Source organism: Prinia subflava, chromosome 10, assembly GCF_021018805.1.
Source record: "Prinia subflava isolate CZ2003 ecotype Zambia chromosome 10, Cam_Psub_1.2, whole genome shotgun sequence".
NCBI classification, from domain to species: Eukaryota; Metazoa; Chordata; class Aves; order Passeriformes; family Cisticolidae; genus Prinia; species Prinia subflava.
In genome coordinates, this window is record NC_086256.1 from 6080636 (window position 1) to 6102342 (window position 21707).

General features: G+C 42.1%; 2 protein-coding genes across 3 annotated transcripts in view; one reads left to right on the forward strand and one right to left on the reverse strand.

Annotated features, from left to right (window-relative positions):
- TTC39A (tetratricopeptide repeat domain 39A) overlaps window positions 1-9266 on the forward strand; it is a 44588-nt gene extending 35322 nt beyond the window's left edge. For both annotated transcript variants that reach the window (XM_063407102.1, XM_063407101.1), the window contains exons 15-18: window positions 1764-1875; window positions 3510-3624; window positions 4348-4464; window positions 7416-9266. In XM_063407102.1, coding sequence (XP_063263172.1) covers window positions 1764-1875; window positions 3510-3624; window positions 4348-4464; window positions 7416-7536 — 465 coding nt within the window. In that variant the 3' untranslated portion in view covers window positions 7537-9266. The remainder of the gene's footprint in view (window positions 1-1763; window positions 1876-3509; window positions 3625-4347; window positions 4465-7415) is intronic.
- Window positions 9267-16401: 7135 nt separating this feature from the next.
- The window catches only part of RNF11 (ring finger protein 11), a 29951-nt gene continuing 24645 nt past the window's right edge, over window positions 16402-21707 (reverse strand). The window contains exons 2-3 of the mRNA XM_063407106.1: window positions 18005-18174; window positions 16402-17622 (exon numbers count right to left, since the gene is read on the reverse strand). Coding sequence (XP_063263176.1) covers window positions 17451-17622; window positions 18005-18174 — 342 coding nt within the window. The 3' untranslated portion in view covers window positions 16402-17450. The remainder of the gene's footprint in view (window positions 17623-18004; window positions 18175-21707) is intronic.

Sequence of the window (21707 nt, forward strand, 5' to 3'; positions counted from 1 at the left end):
CTCTTTAAGAAAATACCAGAGCAAGGAGAGTCTCTTGGAAACCACTCCCCAGCCCACCAGGGCTATGTGACACTGCACCTCCTGAAATAGTTGTTACAGCAGAGTGTAGGTATTCACCAGGGGACACATTCCACTAGCAAGACTGAAATAATTAAGTTAATTGATGTGCCTTTGAGGTTCCGGAGAGGAAGGAGTGTACACACTTAGGGTTTGGCTGTGCTGTCCTGGTGGGGTTTTGACAGAGCAGGTTTCTGTGCCAGGAGCTCTCTGGCTGGCACTGCATCCCTGGCTGCTGTGCAGTTGCATTTCCCAGGCAGCAGATGCCGCAGCTGAACAGATAAAAGCACTTTATGGATGTGGAACTGGGGACAGAATCTCATCTCCAGGATTTTTCTTTTCATTATCAGGAGACTTGCTGGAAAGAGTGAGTCCTCAAGCAAGCCTTAGCTCAAAGATTTACCTTGAATAAATGTGGTTTGAATACTTCTGCTTGAAAACCATGTTAATGAAACTGCACTAGGTCCAGTAAGCTCAGCACAGGTTTTCCAATCAACAGAGACCAGATGGTGAAAGCAGCAGTGACTGGGGTTCACATGCTGTTCCAGCTATTCTAGCCTGACAGCTTTTTGTGCCATAGTTCCACAACGCTGTTTTTCTATATAGTAATTTTACCCAAATTCTTTAAATCATCACATGCAGATAAGGTCATGTAAACAAATTGAATAAATATATCAGGCACTGATCTCTTCTCTCTGGTGATCAGTGACAGGGCCTGAGGGAATGACAAGAAGCTGTGTCAGGGATGGGTTAGGTTGGGTATTAGGTAAAGGTTCATCACTCAGAGGTGGTTGGGCACTGAGCAGGCTCCCCTGGGAATGGTCACAGCACCAGCCTGACAGAGCTCAAAAGTTTTTAGACAGCACTCTCAGGCATAGGGTGAGGTTTTGGGGGTGCTGTTGGGCTGGAATCAACAATCCTGGTGGGTTCCTTCCAACTCAGGATGTTCTGTGATTTTATGATTAAATAATATATCATGAAGGCCAGTTGTAAGTCTGTATAATATTTTCATCTTTCACTTTGTGATTGGTAGTAGCAATGGGCACATTTGGTGATGTACTCTAAGAACCTCGATAGCAAATAGGAATTCAGCCAATAGTTTTAATAAAACTTACTCTAGGGACAGTTGAATAATAAAGAAGTTGCTTTCTCTGGGAACATCAAACAAACCTGAGGAATGTAAGAGGTTTGCAGTTCAGATTTAAAATTCTGTCAGTTTGTTTGAAACTTGGCTTAAAGGTTAGAGGGTTTGGTTTTTTGTTTTGTTTTGCTGTCCTGAGATTTCATACTTTTTCTGTGGAAGCAGTACATGGCAGTTATTTATGGGTATTACTGCCTTTGCTAGGATAAAATTTTAAAAAAGAGGAGACCTTAATGAAGGGACAATTAACCATGTGCTGTGAATGTTTTAAGTCTGTTTTGTTGGTACTTGTCTTATTCTATAAGTGAGAATGTGTTTGCATTCTGTTCAAGCAATCTCCTTTGCATTGTGGGCAGTAAGTGGCTCTTGAGGTGTCTTCCAGGGCTAATTTGTTCTGAAAACCAGCGTAACAAGTTTTCAGTTGCAATGAAAACACATTTGGACAAACTGACTTTATTTAAGGAACCTGTAACTTTTTCATCATGCAGAGATAAACTGAAGTATTTGACAATTACATTTACCCAGTGCTGTAATTAATGGTGCTGTCATTTCTCCCTGACCCCAGGAAATGATGTATATCTGGAATGGCTACGCTGTGATTGGAAAATGTCCCAACTTAACAGAAGGCATGTTAGAGACTTTAAATGAAGCAGAAGAAGCATTGGCAAGAAGTTCAGGTAACCAGTGGTAGGGTTTAAGCATTATTTTACACTGCAATACCTAGAGATATTATCTGTTAATAGAGACACACTCATTAGTAAAGTTAATTGGGTCACAGGAGGAACACAGATAATGAAACTATAAACTGTTTATGCAGATAGGAATATTTTTTATTTCTAATGCAGCAATAACTTACAGTAATAATGAGTGATTTTCCATCCACAGGTGTGTGTTAGGAATGGTTTATGACATGTGATAAAGATCTGTTTATTTTGCTAGATCAAAATCAGCCTATGCATTGACTTGATTACTTGGATCCTGAAGCTTTGTTATCCTCAGATTTTGTTATCCTCAATTTTGAAGGATAAATAGGAGAGGAGCTTTTTTTTGTTTTAAAAGTGCTGTCAGTTTGTGATGTGACCTTTGGGCTGAGTGTTCTGGTGTCACCAGTGTGCTGCAGAAATCCAGGACACCAGGGATGACCTTCCTGTCAATGAGCACGATATGGGATTGAACTGACACAGGCTCTGCTACCTCATTTTCTGTCAGTCTCTTAATTAGCTATCCATGAGAAAATTGAATTGGTGTTTATTTCTTGTCAGGCTTTCCCAGTTCCTGTGGGAGTGAAAGCAGTCTGCACAGCACTTCCCAGAGTTTTTCCTTGACCAATATTTGATCTTATTACTATTATATGCAACCTTATTGCAAGAGGATCAAGCCCCTGTTGACAAAGGAATATAGGCTAAAACACTGCATTGCAGTCTTTTCTGGCCTTGGACTTCTGTGCAGTGAGTTATACAAGATTTGAAAGGGTTGCCTGAAAGATTGGCTAAAACTATTTACTTTTAATTAATTGAGAAAAAGAGAATGGGAAAATCTTTTCAGTGAAGGTGACGCCTTAGAAAAAGGCCTTTGACCTTTTCACCTTCTTTTTGTCACCCATTTTTTTTCATCATTTTAAATAAGTGAAGCATTTCCCTGTTCCCTTTTTTCTTAGCTGGTGAATTGTGGCCAAGGCTGCATTTTTCAGGGATTTGTAGCAAATTCATGTTTCTAGAACACTATGAGGACATGTAATTGAAAAGCGGGATATATTTTAAACATGCCAACAATTCCAAATGCTGCCTGTTCCAAATATTGACTTGATGTTTTCAGGCATATTTAATGAATGGGAAATTAGCAACCAAGCTGAAGATTTTGCCTGTAAACTTCTAAGAGTAAGCTCCCTATATGGATTGGCTATGAAAAACCCAGAAGTTTTCTTTGATATGTATTATGCAGAAATTTTCTGATGGAGAAAGAGTGTTGATAGTAAGGATTTTGAACTAGGTGAAGCTGGTAGAACTCTGAGCTCTCAGAAGTATAAACTCCAAAGAAGGTATGGTAATATGTGAGGTACAGGTAGCAAAGTTTCACATATTTTTATTTAGCCAAATGAAAGAAGAGAATTGACAAAATTCTTGCCCATGAATAGGCCAGATAATACAGGTCAGGAAGCAGAAGAGCTGAACAGGGCAATAAAGGCAAAGGGTTGAGAGGTTGTAAAGTGGACTTCAATATTCACAAAATGGACACCTTAATTTAGTTTGCAGGTGTCAGAGTAGTAAGACAGTGGAATTTTCTAAAATGTGCCATTTACTTCCTCCTGCAGCTACAGAACTACTGGCAGATGACCAGTGTGTGATAAAGCTGTTAAAGGGATTATGCTTCAAGCATTTGGGCAAGATCTCAGAAGCAGAAGACCATTTTAATTACATCTATTTAAAGTAAGTTTTCATACCTGGCATGTAGGAGAGCTCTAAAGTTTCAAGTAAGAGGAGATGCAACCATGATATGAATAGAAAAGAGAGGACTTCAGTATGTTTAGTGTTTGCTTCAAGGTATTTCAATTTGAATTTCCACTGTTATTACCCATGTGTTGAAGAATTTCAAATCTTGAATTTTTAAATTTTTAAAAAAATATTAATTATTTTTATTTTTGTTTTTATTATTTTAAAATTGAGGTATTTTCTCCTTTTGGGGTGACTGTAGATGCACAAAATTTTTCAGTTACCACTTAGCTTTTATTACTCCCTTCCTCTTCCCAGTCATGAAGAAGCTGTACCCAAAAAACCAAATACCCTCTGCAGAGACAGGTGGGACCAGGATTACACTGAGAATTTGTGCACATCATGTGGTGAATGGCACCTCTTTTGTCAGCTCACATGGATAGAGCTCAGGATATTGTCATCTTCTCTAACACTTCCCTGATAATAAAGGCATTATTTTCCAATCCTGAGATTATATATACTGTGTAGGATGCTTATGCAAAATACACATTTAATAACCCAGAAGGGAGCTTCAGATAAAGAACATGACAAGTGTCACAATAGAGATTGATGGCTCCTTCTGATCTTAGCTAGTCTCCTATTTATTTGTGTTTGAAGCTGTTAAATGAGGGAAACAATATATCATTTCAAGGTCTCTAAGCTATTTCTTTCCCAATGCAGTGAAAAGAAGATAAAATATGACCATTATCTAATTCCAAATGCCCTGCTGGAGCTGGCGATATTGTATCTGGACCAGGATAGAAGAGAAGAAGCAATAAAACTTCTGGAAAAAGCCAAGTAAGTGAAAAGCCTGTGTTGGTGTCTGATGGATCAGTTTGGTGGTTTACTGGTTAGCAGAAAGCAGAATAATTTCATTAACATCGTGGATACTCATTTCATTTTTCCAATGGGAACATACATGCCTGAGTTTTGATTTGGACCTTTCCAGTGGTGTTACATTTGTTCAGTCTTGGACTTGCAAAAAGAGCCAACAAAATTAAGTATCTTAATAGGAATGTCAAAGGCTTCCATAAGAAATAATCCATGTGTAACAAAATATAATAATCTTTGTAGTCTATTTGCTCATTCGTATAAAAGATGTATTAAATTAAATCAAAGCTCTGTGTTGTGGCTAAAATAGCATTACTTCAATTGATGGCCAGCAGTGCCTGTTTCTTTCCTTGATGAAACACATTTAAGATAATTCTTCAAGTTACACTTGGTATCTTTGTGTTGTTTCATCTGCATCAAGGCAACTAAAACACCTGTTTTTACTGTTTAGTGTGATTGATTTTCTAGCAAACTAGGTTTATGGGAAGGTGGACCTCATCATGTGTGTTCTTTATTACAAAATTAACAAAATACGAGGTTTGCCTCTGTTTGAACCTTTATTTCTCTGCTGAGCCAAAATTTTGGCAGTGATGGGGAGGGAGGAAATCCAACCCAAACAAGTCTCTCCCTCTTGAAGCACCCAGGGTAGGTCACCTCTGCCTGGACCTTGAACGAGTCCAGATGTGCAGAGTCACTGCCACAGGTGTGAGCAGCTAAAAACTGTCACCTGCCCTCGGCTCAGAGAGGGCAGACGGAGTTTTTATGTTGCTTTTTGTCCAAGTCATGCAACTCTGCAAGTCAGAGTAGCAAATCAAACCTACCAAAGGTTATGCCAAAAGTCTGTCAGCACAAAAATTAAAATATTGCACTCCTTAATCTCCTGTGCTTCTGAGCCTGGTTCTCTGTAGACTCATGGCAGGTATTAAGAGCAGCAAAAATTGCATTAGCAAAGTGCAGTGGAAAGTGTTTCAGTTGGCTTCATGTTCCTCAAAATACACCTCTCCTGTCCTCATTGCCTTTGTTCTAATCTCTCTTACCAAGAGATCTGGAAATCAATGGTTTGGAGGACTCCAGCTGGAACTTCTGTCATTGCTGCTTGGCCACTGCCCCTTTCCCTGGCAGCTCTGAGTGCCACAGGTCCCCTCAGGAGAAGGTGTTTGGCTTAACAGACAACAGCTCTGAAAAATGTGCTGTGCCCAGTGTCTGAAAGCTGCTACTCAGACCTGCTGCATTCAAAGAACTCCTGAAAACTGTAATGACATGCAGGAAAAACAAAAACAGAACAAAACCAACAGCAAAAAAACAGCACACACAAACAAAACCACCCTCATTACAAACCCCCTGGTTTCAGTCAATCATAAATAACAGTGCAGCTCTTAGATTTCCACCTGTGGCATTAAAATGCTCTGGGTTTATGAGCTTTCAGCTACAAACACTGAATGTCTGAGCAGCCACGAGAGGGAGAGCAGAGCGTGGTGGGGCTGCAGAACTCAGTTTGCAGTTGGCAGGAGCACAGGCGAGCGCTTGGCTGTGCACGGTGCTTGATTTGCCTGACCTAAATCCACGTCCTGCTGCTGGCTTGGATCCCCAGCTCTGGGAGAAAGAGTGGGACCAGACCATAAACAGTGTTGGCTTGGTCATGCATGGAAATATTTCTATTTGTATGACTGTAAACTACAAACAAGAGAATCACTGTACTCATGAGAAATACAGGCTCGACATGACAAAATCAGTTTAATTTGAAGGAAAAACTCCAAGGGATTTCAGATCAGCACATAGCAGAACCTGGCCACCTCCTCTTCTCAGCCAGCCCCTTGGGTGATGCATACATAAAATGATAAGCTGGTGTAGGATGGGCATGGAATTCCTTGTTTTCATCAAGAGACTGGCACTGCCACAAACAGATCCCACACTGCCATGCTTGGTTTGAATTAGGAATTTAGAACTGAAATGCTGTTAAGGTACACAGAGTTTAATACTTAATGTTATGTTTCTGTAAAGATGACAAATATCTTCTACTAGAAAATTAGCATGGTCTAATCCTCTTTTGTATCTGGATTCTGTATCCGTCCTGTAGGAGCTGACATGTTAATTCCTACTAAATAGGATCTGCAATTTCTATGCACTCCTGGGGCAAATTTTCTTTTTTTATATAAGCCTTTCCATGAAAATACAGGTTCTTTGAATCTTCCAGTAACTCTTTAGAGCATGACAGAACTACTGGAAATGACAGGCAGGTGACAGAGTGGAGCTAGGCACTGGATGTGTGTGGAAATCCTGCCATTCTTTCCCTGGGATGGTGAATTGCTCCTCAAAACCTGATATGGAATCTCTGGTGTGTGCCCACCTTCTCTTTCCAAGCTCTGGAGCAGAAAATTGTCTGCCTTCATTTCCTACACACAGAATTCACATTGTTGGCAACCATAGGATGGAGATGGGGTGTTTCCCTCTTCTGGTTCGGGACAGCTTCCCTTCTCTCTCTCTTTTTTTCCCCCCTCCTTTTTCCTTTCTTGAAATGAATCTGCCTAATTAAAATGGCTTTTTAAAATGTTGAAAATATTTGTATTCAAATCTGTCAGTTACACTTCGAGAGGGGGAAAAATTTTTCTAATTTCTGAATGCAAACTAAGTGGATGTTACAGGTAATTAATATTTTGATTGAGTGGACCAGATTCAATTTCTTATTAAGCTATATTTTTCTGGTAATTGCCAGACAGTGAAACTACAAATAAAGAACAAAGAGCTGCATTGTTTGGCCAGGAACACATGCCTTGTATTTTAGAGTAGGCAACAAAGGAGTTTGTCAAGAAAGGACTTTTTGCTGTCTACTGTTGTTTTGCTTAAAACAGTAATAAAAAGATAACTTAGAAATGTTTTAAAGATATATATTCATCGGAGTGGATCTTCTTTTGTTTCAGACAAAACTACAAGAATTACTCCATGGAAACAAGGACACATTTCAGAATTCAAGCTGCCCTGCACCAAGCCAAATCCGCCCCAGAAAATGGAATGCACTGTGGAGCCTCGGCAGTGTCGTAACTTTTTCTTCTTTGATGTTCTGTTTGTTGCAAACTTTGGTGCAGAAAATTACTGACACTTTAGAATTATTTCTCCTTCTCTTTCAAGTCAGTGAAAAACCAAATAACTTAAAATTTCAAAGGTGATGCATAAAACGTTAATCTAGTGTAATAACATGGCAAAAAATCTCTCAAACCAACCGTAACCCTGAAAAATATTGTTTTTCCAACAGTGGCTTTTTGAATACTTACATCTGTGTAATTCATTTTTCAATCATGTGCCTTTTTCTTGCATTCACAACATTATGTTGTAGTCTGCCTAGTGAAAGGGGAACTTTTAAAAAAAAACAAACAGCAAAACTTTTAAGATTTCCTGATTTAATCTCAGTTAGTTCTAAATGTTGGTTTGGATCCATACTGCTAGCAGCTGAGAAGGAAGCATTGCTTTTCCCAGTACCTGCTTAGTTGGAATAGTGTGAGAAAACCTCACAGCAGGGAGGTGCTCTGGATCCTGGGCATTTCTAGCTGTGCACAGAAAGCTTCTCTTTACCAGCTTCTACCAGTCACATTTTTGCTTCTGTAAGAAATCTGCTGGTGAAAATAATGGTCTCCCCTTATGCAAGTACCTTGACTTTTTCTTGAGATTGGTTTTCCTGTCAAGTTTGCTGCTTGTAGCAGCTGAATGAGTTTACTGAGGGTTGCAGGGAGAAAGGTAGTGACAGCATAACACTGCATCACTTCTTCTTTGACAATGGGAGGTCCTTGGGAAATGCCTTTTGTCAGAATGAACATGATGTGAAGCTTACGTCAAATTGAAAGCACAAGCCCTTGAATGTCATTTAGGAAGTGGCAGCACTGCATTTTGTGGCTGGAGCACTACAGGAGTTACTGTGACAGTCCAGCCCTTCCTGCAGTGGCTGCTCTTAGGATTCCCAAGCTGAGATGTCCCTGTTGCACAAGGCTGAAGTTCCCTGTGGGAGGAAGCTGGGGCTGGAGCAGGCTCCCTCAGCACAAAGAACAGCCCTTTATCTTTCTGCTCTTTATTGATCTTTTGGGAGATTTTCTGTCCAAGGGGCTTTGAGAATAGAGCAATGAGCTGGGTCTGCTTTCCAACGCTGCCATGGAACTCCTGCTTTGCTGGAAAAGTGGTGAAGTCAGTGGTATCACAGCTTTGCCTCGTGTTTGCTGTTCTCCAGGCTAGCTCCATGTCTGTACGCCTCTGGGCTTTTGGGGCACACTTCTACCTCCCTTCTGAAAGAGCTTCTTCCCCATTACCCATTCTCATGGGTGGAGATGGGAGGTCTTCTGACAGCCCTTTTTCTCCAATGGAGATGTTTGTCAGGAAGATTCATATCTATGTACCTCACAGTGAATGTCCTTTCTAAAGTGATTGTTCCCAGCAGAAGAGAAAAATGACAGTTTATAGCTCTGCTTTTGCCTCCTCAAAGGAAATAAAATTGTTTTATAACTGTAGATTAATATGCAAGGAGACAGAACCACCAGTTCCTCAACAAGGAGAACTTGCATTGTCTTAAAAATAGATACCCTTTATAAAAGTCTTTGCAAGTTAAAAATCACAATGAAGAATGCATTTTTTAAAGTGACTTTCTCAGATAAATTCAGTTCTGATAAATTTCTCGATTCAGATAAAATTCAGTATAAACAGTTATGCTATTTACATGCTGCACATCAAAACTTCAGTGTAAAAATTCAGTCATTCTTTGTATAGAATAAAAAAAGTTTCTTGTTCTACTTCATGCATATAACGCCTCTTCTTCCAGTTGTGTCCTTTTCAAATATTTTGGCAGCCTTAGCATCTTTTAAGCAAGCAATGCCATGTGAAAATTAGCATAAATTGTACTTTGCAGAAAGTGAACAATCCTTCTGAGTGTAGATTCATTTCTCATCTTTGATATTTCACCCACAACTCGATTTTGCCTGATCTTAGATACATCACACAAAGAATGTATTGTGTGATATTCAGCCAGCTTCCCTGATGCTTTGCAGCAATGAAAATCCCAAGATTTTCCTAAGGTTTTCACGACCTTCCTAGGATTTTCATAGTCATCTTCACTCAAATGCCAGCACCACTCACACTGTGGGCCTGATCTCCAGCTTCAGCTGAGTGCTCTGGAGCTCACTATGATGTCTCACTTTGGCTCCCAAGCCATAGCAAGATGAATGCAAGGTCTGGTACATTGTCACTGTGCAAATTTTTTGATCCAAACTCTGTGGGTCAGTCTGGGCTGGAAGGTTGATGCTGGGCTGGTTTTTCCATTGCTCCTCCAGAAGCTGCTGTGTGTGCCTGGAGCAGCTCTGCAGGACAGAAAACTGCTTCATCAGTCTTGAGTCCCAAATGCAGTGAATCAGGGGAAGCACAAATGTGTCAGTTCTCACCTCAGGGACTGAGCAGAAAATAGCAGATATTGTCACTGAATTGCACATCAGAGGCTGGCATGGCCCAAGAGTCAGGAAATGGATATAGTCCACACCTCAGCTGCAGAAGGAGCAGTTCCTTCTGCATTCAAACAGTGAATTGTCTGAGCAGTGCTTGAGAAACCTACTCTGTGCACCAGCTTTAGCCAACAACTGCTGCAATCAGCTCCTCCCCATCCTCAGCAAAGCCAGAGATGTCACCCAAAGACAAAAATTACTAACTCAGACAGCAGAAGTTTTCTGCACTCGGTAGGACCTTTATCATAAAACCAACAAACTTTATTTCTTTTTCTATGTATTTTTTTAAAGTAGTAAGTGTTTTCCTGCCAGTAACCAAGGAGGGGTAGAAATTTCTGCTCATTTCCTGGATATCTGCAGCAGCAGCCAGGGTGCCCCATGGGATAATGCTGCCACCTGCAAGGGGGCTGGCAGGAAGGGCAAGGCAGTGAAAGGAGCATCCCTTTTATCATGAGCTCTGTCATGTGGAATCCCTGGAATCCCTGTGTGCAAGGTCTCTCAGTGGACTGAGCGAGGAGAGGGGCTGAAGAGCCAGCAGCTCCTGCTGAGGTCTGACCAGACTGGTTACACCTCAAAACTTGGCTTAGGAAACAGCATTTTATCAAATACAGCAGCATAGAACAGGATCATATCAAACATTTCCTCCCATTTCACACTGGTTTTGGCATTAAATTCTGTATTGAGTGTTTCAGTATTTTTAGTTATCTGTGGCCTGGGTCCAAGACTAAAAGCTCATGGGCTGACAGCTTGTGTGCCTCTGGCCCATCAGAGGCATCAAGGAATGCTCTTCCATGTGAGACAAAGCTTTCCTACAGCTCAGTCCCAGAATGCAAAAGCACTCCCAGGAGTTTAAATACAACATTCAGCTCCAGTTCCAGCTGCAAGATGCATTTCTTTGCCTTCTCAAGCATAAAAATGCAGCAGCAAAGCAAATGTATATGAAATGACCAAAACAACGCGTTCAACACTGTTCCCCCTCTGGGAGGAAGAGGAGAAGATAAAGAGGTGAGTCATGTTGTTTACTGCTCTACAGGAAAATGGGTAATGGTTGGCAACCTCACTGATGAATGAGATTGGGCAACCTGAACAGACTAGAAATGAACTTGCTTCTTTTTTCATTATGTTCTGCAAATACATTTTGGTGGCATATTATGTACAAAGCGTGTACCAGCAAGTGTTTTAATTGAATGATTTGTCATCATAGAATATTTTTTGAAAGATGCTATCTAGGTTTGCTTCAGGTGTTTAAAAAAAAATCCAAGTACTTTCTTTAAAGGACAGGCCCAGTCAATCCCTGTCTCCAAGATTTATGAATAGCAACAAAGCTAATAAATACCTGCATTGCACTGTGGTGAAGTTCTGCATAGTGTTTGCTCAAATTCAATCATGACTCTGTAGGACTGGGCTGTCCTCCATTATCTTCTGACGTCTTTTTAAACCTCAGGACCTACTTATTTTTATTGCTGGCTAAGCATAGGCAAAATGTTTATTTAGAATTATGAATTGCAGGGAAATCTACTTGCTTTCTCTCTCCTTGGCTATTTTACAGAAAGAATACAAAACACAGCAGCCATAACCCCCTGCATGTTCTTTTTATGGGCTGATTCAATTTTTAAAAAGGCAAAGAGAAGTTTATCTTGTGCTAGCAAAGTGCAGGAACAGCAGTGTCAGGCCTGTGGCCTAAAAGTGATGTGGTGGAAAGGGAAGATAGGCAGAAGCTGCAATACCTTGGACAGTTTTCCTCTTCCCATCCCTTTTATCCTGCAGCACACAGGGTGTGAAGGGACAAACAACATCCTTGGTGCTGTGTGGGCTGTTTGTCTGCAGTGCTGGAACCCCGGGGCTGTGCCTGCTCTCAGCTGGGCCACAGGGGCAGTCCCAGGAGCAGCTGGTGCTCTGTGAACGTGGTGCTTTCCCTGATGTTCTGGGAAAGGTGTGCAGCTGCCTCTGCTCTGCAGGTGTGGAACAGGAGCTGCACCCCAGTGGAGTTCAGTAAATGGTTCTGGGAAGGGAAGCAAGGCTGTTAACTCCAGAGGATCCTAGAATTACATGGCTCATGCTCAGTGTCATCTTCATCTGGGTTCAGTACTCCCATCACCACTAAGGTTGTGCAGCTGTAGAGGTTTTTAGATGCAAACATCAGGGCCAGTTACAGTTTTGATATTTCAGTCACAGATACAAAACCAGGTTGGAAGGGACCTCGAGGATCATCTGATCCAACCTTTCTTGCCAAGAGCAAAGGCTAGACAAGGTGGCACTACACCCTGTCCATCTTAGAAGTGTTCAGTGTTGAGAGATCTAGCATTGCCTGGGGAGATTATTTCAATGACTAATGCAATTATGAAAATTTTGGGTTTGCCTTTCATTCCTATGGCTTGTGGATACCCAAGTCATGTTTCCATTCTGTGATGCTGGCTGGGCTCATCACTGATGCAAATAAATATTGGTATTTCTAAGGAACAGCAGGAATTCCATGCATAGTGCCTTTGTTACAGCTCTGTTGTTGTCTGATCTGTCACACACACACATACATAAAGAAAAGCATATATAAATATACATGAAACATCTATGTATGATACTCACACACAGTGGTAACAGGTTCTGGAGCCAAAGCTTTCTGAAAAGTTATCAGAACTGCCTGAACTATTTATTAAATTCAGGACTTTAAAAAGGCAAGATGCTTTAAAAAGAAAAGAAAGCTTTGATGATGGCTGAGGAAAATGTGGAAATTAAAGGCCTTTACTAATGGTTTGCAGTAGGATCTCACTGCAGGACTGTGCAGTTTGCATCCTAGAAGAAATCCCAAGGCAAACAGGCAACCTAGCAAGAGCCCTTCAGTGGGGTAACCTCACAAAAATGCAGTTTTATGCTCTAGATTTGAAGGGCATCAGTTTCCACTCTGGACTAGCAGAGCTGTGCCTCAGTGGGACAGTGCCTGGGATGCCTCTGTTCTGCTCAGAAAAAGGCTTTGGAGTGATTCATCCTTTCCTCCCTTGAATTCTTGCCTTGTCTGCCTCCCTCAATCTGCTTCCCCAGCGTGAATCCTGGATTACCCAGGCAGCTCCTGCTAACGTGGCAGAAGTGTGGACAAAAGCAGCTGAAAAGGTGAAGTTTGTCCCTCTTGGTGCAGTGAGAACCCTGGCAAAGGAGCAGCGAGGGGGCAAAGTGAGGCTGGGACAGTGCTCAGTGTGGGCAGCCAGGGCACGTGTGGTGTGTGGTGAACCCAACGTTTGCAGAGCTCTTGAGGTGCCTCCTTGGAAAGAAAGACAAATGTTTTGTGGGGGTTGGTGCTGCAAGGAGCAGGTTTATGATGATTCTGCTGCTTGTTTTCCAGTGGGGAGGACAGAGGAGGGCTGGGGGCTCTCTGCACGCTCCAGCTGGGCCCCTCTTGCTGAGTAAGCAAATACCTCGGTGCTGTGGGAACACAGAAAGGGCTTTGCACAAAGGATTTCTTCATTATAAACTCCTCTCTGCAGCTTCTACTTAGCCAAGTGTCAGAGCAGAGTGGATGTTGTAATGAATCAGTTGCTAGCGTGAGAAGTTATTTCTTTTGCTTAAATCAAAAAGATGCTTTAGCAGAATACATTTAGGCTGTTCTCTTTATCACAAGGCATTAACTTTGCATTTCATACCACGAATTCCAAAACCCTGAACTCTTATCCCAGAACAGGTTTAAATGTAAGATAATCTCCAAAGGATGGTTAGCATAAATTATATTCTTCAAAGTTAAATGCTGTATAAAAGGAAAAGTTAATCCTTGAAGCTAATTTTTATTCTGGGTATTAAGTCAAGAAGGGTTCTTCTGAGCAGATTTTATTCATGTGTTTTATAGCTTATCAACTAGAATGTGTTTTTAATAAAAATGTGGTATCTGTAACTGTGTTTGTAATAAGCCAGCATCCACATTTTTTCTGAGTCCTTTTAATCCAGGATTTAACTGCTGAGAGACCCTGCACATTTCGTTTCAGCCATCTTATTTATTCCACTGGCAGTCTGACTCAAAAGAATTTTCATCTTCACCACGATTGCACAAGGACAGGAAATGTCGAAGCCCTGAAACTGTGGCAACTGAAGTAAGTTCAGGTATTTCATAATCCCTCAGCCCAGAAATGTTTTCTTGTGCCACTGGAAAGGGCGACTGTCAGTCTTCCAAACACAGAATTGCTTTCAGCCCTAGGAAGCTGCAAGACCATAGGAGCTTTTAAACCCTGGTGTGGCTCATACTTGTTAGAAAGAAATGCTCTGGGCTGGGTTTGTTTATGTATGATTTTCCCCCAGATTTACATAATGAACTGGCAACAACTAATAAGGGTTACCATCTTTAGGTGTAAAATGATTAAAGTGGTAATTCCTGCAGCATGCAAGAATTTTGAAGCATGAAGGTCTGTACAAAACTGAGTATTCCTTACTTGTCATTACATCTCTGGCTCCAGGTTTGTGGGAGTTCCCCTCTCAGGCAGGAGACAAAATCCATTTCCTGTTCTAATCTGCAAGTGAAACTCAAGCAGTCCCTGCTGTGCCTCCTGGGTGGCAGCTCTGGCCGTGGAGGGGACAGCAGTGACGTGGTGGCACTGACCTGGGGCGTGTGGGTTTCACACTCAGTGTCCCCTGTGCTGCTGAAATGGAGCCTGGTGATCCCCCAGCCCTGCTGGCTCTGTGCCAGGGCTGCGGTGCCACTTCCAGCTCTAAATGACAAATGCCATCACTCAGTGTTCTCACCACACTGCACAGGCCCTCTGAAAATGCCTCAAAGCAACAGCCCTTGAGGGCTGCTGAGCACCTCCAGACTCAGGTACAGCACACAGTGGCTGTAAGAGGCTTTTTTGGTTTGTTTTTTCCTTCAAGCTGCTTTGCAGAGGTTTTTCTGTGGGCCTGCCCACCCTGGCAGGAGAAGGGCTTTGGTGGACAGGTCCAGGTGAGTCAGAGCCAACTCCTTCCCCTCACTCAGCTGCAGGAGAGTCCAGCTGGGAACAGCTGTGCTGTGCTGGACTGTCTTAATTGTCTGAAGTGCAAGTAATTTAGACACTTCTAAGGAGGTAAATATATCTTCATCTTATAGATGGTAGAAATAAGGAACAGATCTGGTTCCACAGTCAGCTAAAATTCAGGTTACACATTATTTTGCATTGTTTTAGATCAACTCTGCTTTGAATTAGAAACCACCCAGAACAGTATTGTACCTAAAAACTTGAAAAATAATTTGATTTATTTGTTATATTTACACATTTGTCTTTAAGCTAAATTTCAACTTTTTTGGAATGTTCTTTTGTCATCAGCTCCAGTTTTAGCCTTTCACACCTTTTTGCTGTTTGACAAGTATTTTAATAAAAGAAATTTCTTCCCTTAGCCCAGTCAGCATCAGTGTTAAAAGTTCAGCTTCTCAGGTGTCAGCTGCCTAGCAAAGCACTCAGCTCAGTAACCCATCACTTCCTACTTCTTTGAAATCTTTCTTAGTCAAGTCTTGTAATGAATAAAGACTAATACCACCATGACAACACTGGTTTTTTTTCAAATTGTTCATTTGCCAGTTTTAACAAGATAAAGAAATGAATACTTAATGTGGACATTATTTTACCAAAAAAAAAAAAAATCCAACCCCTGAAACAAACAGACAAAAAGGAGGACACAAAGGAACACACATGGAATGATGAAAAGGAACAATGATATTGCACAACTTCAGGTCTCTCTTCCCAGATTTTGATCCATGTAATTAGGTATGTATGAATTCAGCAAAACGTTGTGTCCAGATCAACGTGTGGCCATTTGAGTGAATCTAGAACTGCAGAGTGTTTTCAGTTCCTTTTGACTGCTCCCTGGAGCTCTTCTCTAAGGGAGCAGGGTGCTGGCAGCTGCAGGAATAACAAACAAACGTTCACTCTCTGTTGTGGTGACCAGTTATCCACAACCCACAGAACTACAATTCTCCTCTACTGTAAATGCACTAAGTCCTGAAAGGACCTGAGTCTCTAAACACAACTTGTGTCAAGAACTCAGACTCCAGCTGAAACACAATCACAGAACATCCCCCAGTTTGCTGTGGGTAATTGTGTTTCATTTCGTGAGACCAGGGCTTCTCACTGAGTCAGGGTGGCACTGAATGCATAGAAGTCACAGCAGGTACATTAAGAGAGTGGGGGAGAAGAAAAAAGGAAAAAATCATGCTAAGTGGAAAAAGTTCTTTACAGCTACAGTCTTTGCTGGAGCCTCTCTTAACAAGCACATACTGTTTGCTACAGGAATCAGGGAATTGTGTCATTCTGGCTAGAGCAGGGACTGTTTGCCCCTCCACTGCTGCACTGACACTCTGTGTTGATATAAACTTTGCATTTATGTGCAGAACAAAGTCTATTTTTCTCCTCTCTGCGTTCATTCCTGTTTGGTGGACTGACGTGTCAGCCAGCAGAGCTCAACAGATACATTTAATACAGGAGACTGAGATACAGTATGTTTATTCTTAACTTCTGATAACCTAAGAACTACAAGAACAAGAGATGCAGTATCCATTTACTATGATCCAAGACAACCATTTTTAGGGAGAAAAAAGTAGAATAAGTGATCAATGCTAACACTACATTAGTTCCAATTTTTTTTTAAAGTTATGGCAGCTTAACTATTTATTGTTCATCTGGCCCACTTTTAATCTGATCAAGTTAAAGGTCACATTAAAGTTTAAGGATTGTTATCTCATCAAAGCCAAAGGAAGTTATAAAAAAACCCCATGAAACCACAGTTTCACTGCAGGACATGTGTCATATCTTCATAATCTGCATCACTTGTAGAAAAGGGATAATGCATCTCAGTTTGCTTACAAGCTAGGAGATCACTTTGAAGTCTGCATATTCCTAACTGCAAACAAAATATAGCACTTTTAACAGGTTATAAATAAACTGGTTTTCAAGCATAGAGCCAGCCCAACAATAACAATACACTATTAAAAAGACCTAAGGCAATGAATTCCATCTCCAATGGAAAAAAAAAAAGAAAAAAGAAAAAGAACTGTGCAAACAAGCTTAAAACTATTTCTTTGTGCCAGTGTTATAAAATGTAGATTTCAATAAAGCCTTGACCCAAATGCCAGGACTTGTGAAAAGAATCAGAACAAAACTGGTTACTTTATTTAGGAAAAAAATACTCTTATCTTGCTGCTAATAAAATTGGATACACGCAGTTTAAACATTTACAGTTGCTGTAACACTTTACACAATTCCTATATATGGGTGTAAGAACAAACATTAAAAGACAATGGTGGGTCAAGGCTTTACATTAAAAATAACAACCTACTTTTCTATAGTCTCTAAAATACTATGTTTTCCAATATTTGCAGCCATTCAGGAATATTTTTTTATTTATTCATTTATTAGGAAATGTATACTTTGTGCATGATCTTAATTCCTAATTCCTGGCTCTTTGGGCTGAATGACAAAAGGATCAAACCCATTGAAGTGGATGGTCTCCTTGAAGGTTCAGTAGAGAAACCCTGGCTCAGTTAGTCTCATATGATGAAAGCAGTGCTGCATCCACTGGCTCCATGCAGGATGGACAGGTAAAGGATCTCATCAACCAGTCATCTATACAGTCCAGGTGGTAAATGTGCATGCACGGCAGAAATCGGATAGGGTCCCCATAAACAAAGTCCATCATACAAATGACACATCTGGGGGGGAAAAATAAAATATTTAAGCTGTTGTTACCAATCTGGAAATTAAAAACAGTGTAGTATCTACTCCTGGATGCTTTTAGTAGTTGTAGATACTGTGAGGAGTAGTCTTGTGTAAGATAAAGGGAAGAGCCTCAGATGCATGGAGTGGTTTGAGTAAAAGGGACCTTGGAGCCCACAGGGTTCCAATCTCCTGCCCTCGGCAGGGATGCTACTTCACCACATCAGCCTTGTGCGGGGCTTTATTGTTGTTTATAAAAAGCTACATTAAATTACAGTACCCAAAAATAAGGCAAACCCAGGATGAGGTCAGGTTTCCCAGGGCAGCATCCCAGACCAAGGCAACCCCCACACCCCTCCCACTGGGTCCCAGACTCACTCTCGGATCTTCTTCTCGGAGCCGTCCCTGCCGGGGTCGTAGACTCCTTTGGGAAGGTGCTGGATGAGGCCGATGCGCTGCGCGATCCGGATCTGCTCCTCCTCCGTCAGCTGCGTGGCCAGCCGAGTCTGGCTGGGCGTGGGGTGATACACAGGAACGGGCACCTGCTCCTGAAAGCAAAATGGTTCTGTTAAAAACCGCCTCAGAGGCGTTCCTGGCCTTCCAGCGCACAGTCCTACAAATATTTGTACAAACTCCCACTCCAATTGGCAATTTGGGGGTTTAATTATAATGAGAACGGGGGGAGAATTGAGGGCAGTGTTTGAGCAAGGAGCTGCTCGTGGTTGTTCTGTGCAAAAGCTTTTGATCTCCAGGAATTGTTCCTACAGGAGACACATGGACAAGAAACTCCACAAGCCAGCGGGCAAATAAACCTTCCAGGCACCTGATGAATTGCTGAGGTACAGAACTGAGCAATGGAAGGGCTTAAGAGAGCCCCCAGTATCTGCAACTGAAAGTAGATCCTACGATTTTTATCTTCTTTTTACACTTAGGAAGAATTCTTTGGAAAGATGAGGACACTGCTTACTCTCAAAATTTTTTAGAGAGGAAGGTTTTTTACTTATTCTGCAATGACCAAAATTTATGTCAACTCTTGGGCCACACAAGCTTAAATCTAGAACCGTAGATTTAATTTTTGTGTGTTAAAAGCATGTTACCTGGACAGCACAAACAACAGCTTAAGTAAGTAACCCAAGTTTTATGTTTCTTCTCATACACTAACATGACTTTACAAGTTCTCCCAAGCTGGATTCAACTATGGATATGTTTGAGGTACATATTTTCAAAATAAAATATAGCTGTTATGCAGTTCTTCCTTGACCACATTCTGAGAAGCTTCTTTTGAATATTAATGAACTTTAGACCAGACATTTTCACTAACATTTATATTAACATGGTATTTAATTTACTTGCTGTGAAAGCATTTTTTGGTACATAAATACCAATTTTGAACAGGATGCACTATTAGGACAGTATTGGCCAGTAGTCATAAATCTGCTATTAACAGGGAGGCAATTTCTTGCAAGAGATCCATTTTAATGGTTCTTCTTAAACAGCAGAAAAAAATTCAGCTTACAGATATGTCTGAAAATAAACCTGCTGCATCAGACACACAATGCACCGAATCATCTGTTTGGCCACTGCCAAATTTGCTGTTTCAGAGGACACTGGTGCAAGCTTAACTGCAGGTGTGTGCAGCTAAGGCAGCACAGGTCACCTCCCACATGTAACACTGCACTTGTCAAACCCAATAAATCCCTTCTCCCTTCACTGCCAGCAATCACAGCAAGTGGACAGCCAGCCAGGGCTCCTGGAAAACCAGGAGAAAGCTGTCCCAGGGGTGAGCTGCCTCTCACTGGTGTCACCCAGCAGCAGAAGCCCTTGCTTGTGAGAAATGCTCATTACAGATACACGCCTGCCTGGCAATTCTTCATTGAACACAGTGCCTGCCACTGGCAATTCAGCTGTGGGGTAAAATTCACAGTCATCTCTTAATTTAGCTACCCTAGGATTTTCCCCTCTGATTTCCTGGCAGAACTCAAGAGGAATTATGAGAAGGTTCAAAAGACAGAACGCCGGGGGTTCTCCAAGTGATTAATTTCCTGACTACTCTGAACCATATTTCACAGAATCACACAATTCTTTTGGATCAGCGGCCTTTCAGTGTCTTAAATTATCTAAAGTATTCTGTAATCATCATTTGGACAGAGAAAAGCACCAGCTGAACCTAGGGCTGGCCTGTCAGATCTAACAGTATTCAGAAAGTAACTGCAACCTTTGTGCCAGCAAAATAAAGCATTTTCCCCTGACAAATACTGCACAGCCTCTCCACTGAACACTTCAGCTCAAAGCAGAGCCTGGTCCTGGTTTTATGTTTCAACTTAACACAACAAACTACCAGTAACTTTTCTTTTCCCCGGCCTTTGCTGTACTTCTTTGAACAGGTTATTACAGCAATAGCAGGACATTACTGCTCCCTCCTTCACTTGTTACACAGATGTAGAGAACACTTGAGATGTACCCTCCTTCACATCTAGGAAGGAAAGAGAAGCAGTACAGTGAACCCAGGCACAGCACAGGCTGGTGTGGGCAGGAGCAGGGGAGGGAACTGTACTCAGCACAGCTCCCAGGCCTGAGCCATGGCTGCAAGTGATAATGCAGAAATTCAAGGAAAGGCAAAAACAGGAGCACAAAAGATCCAAGAAATCCTTGAAATGTCTGAAAGTGGCACCAAAAACTGATGGTGAGTATCTGTAGCAGAAGAACAGCAAACTGATGATGTCAGTAAAGGAAACTACAGTTAAGTAAGAATCTGCTGTGAGTTAGAACAGTCACATCTGGACACCTCTGAAGTGAGCAACAGTCACACACTGCCCAATCAACAACTGCTTTGGTTAACTCCTGCACAGGCAATCAACACAACTTTTAAACTTGTGATAGGCCAGACAAGAATAAAACCTCATTCTCTTGTGAGGGACCCTGCGGCTGGGGAAGCCACTTGTGCATGACTGCAGTGCCCCCCTCCCCCGGGTGCCACCTTCCTGCAGAGGGGCTGGAGGGACCCTTCGAATGCCAAACACACAAATGCTTTCCCGACTGCCAGGGTGGATGGAAACTCCTCCCTTTGGCATCCTGGCTCAGGTTCCCTCCCAGCACAGCCACCCCGGCGTGTCTGACACAGCCCATTAAGGCAGGAATTTATAGTCGCCAGCTGGGGGCTTCTACAATTTCACATGCTAGACAAGAACCTCTTGTCAGAGGAGTAACTGGGTGAAAATGGTGATGTCTCACCACGATGTCCTCACGCTTGTGAATGCAGAGAGCTGGGGTTGGTGTGGCTGTTGTGAAAAATGCAGAACAAATTACTGTAAATAAACCACAGAGAGCACTCGATACCCAGGCACTGAACACGCTGCCTGGTGGCACTTTGATCTCCCCTCCCGACTGCTATTAAAAGCCTGCCCAAATTGAGCCCTGCACATGAATGTACCAGGGAAATGAGCAACACAGGCACACACGTTGCAGTGTCACTTTATAGGGTACATCGACACTGACCCTTTCAAACCAGGCCTCTCCCCTCCAAGAGGTAAAAAGAAAAGGTGTGTTCATACCTGGATGATTGTAAAACTACTTTGAACTATTTATTCCTAACAATCAGAGAGCCCAGCTCCCTCAGGGGGCCCTGAGCACCAGCCCTGAGCAGAGCCGGGCTCCTGCCCCCCGGCAGCCCCTCGGGCACACACCCAGCTGGCCCCGCTGCAGCCCTGCAGCAGCTGCAGCCCTGCATTTCTCCACTGCCCAAGCTCTGCAGCGATTTTGTGAGTTCAAACATCCAACAGTAACTCCAAGCTGCCGGTCCTGTGTGGGTTTATCACCCCTTTGCAAATCCTTCACAGTTTATAAAGGCTGCTTCCACTGACCAAGGTCCTGCTCCTCCAGGGGAGCCACTCAAGACTTCACTCAGCTCACAATTGTAGCCAGGGGCCCCTGACATGTGTGTATATAAAAAAGATTGTATTACCCAAGTAATTATTATTCTATTCCAAAGATGAGCATGAATTTATTGCTCTGGTGTCTCACATTTCTCTTATCGACAATGGAAAATGTTTCTGCAGACAAAATTACTAAATACTGAACTTCT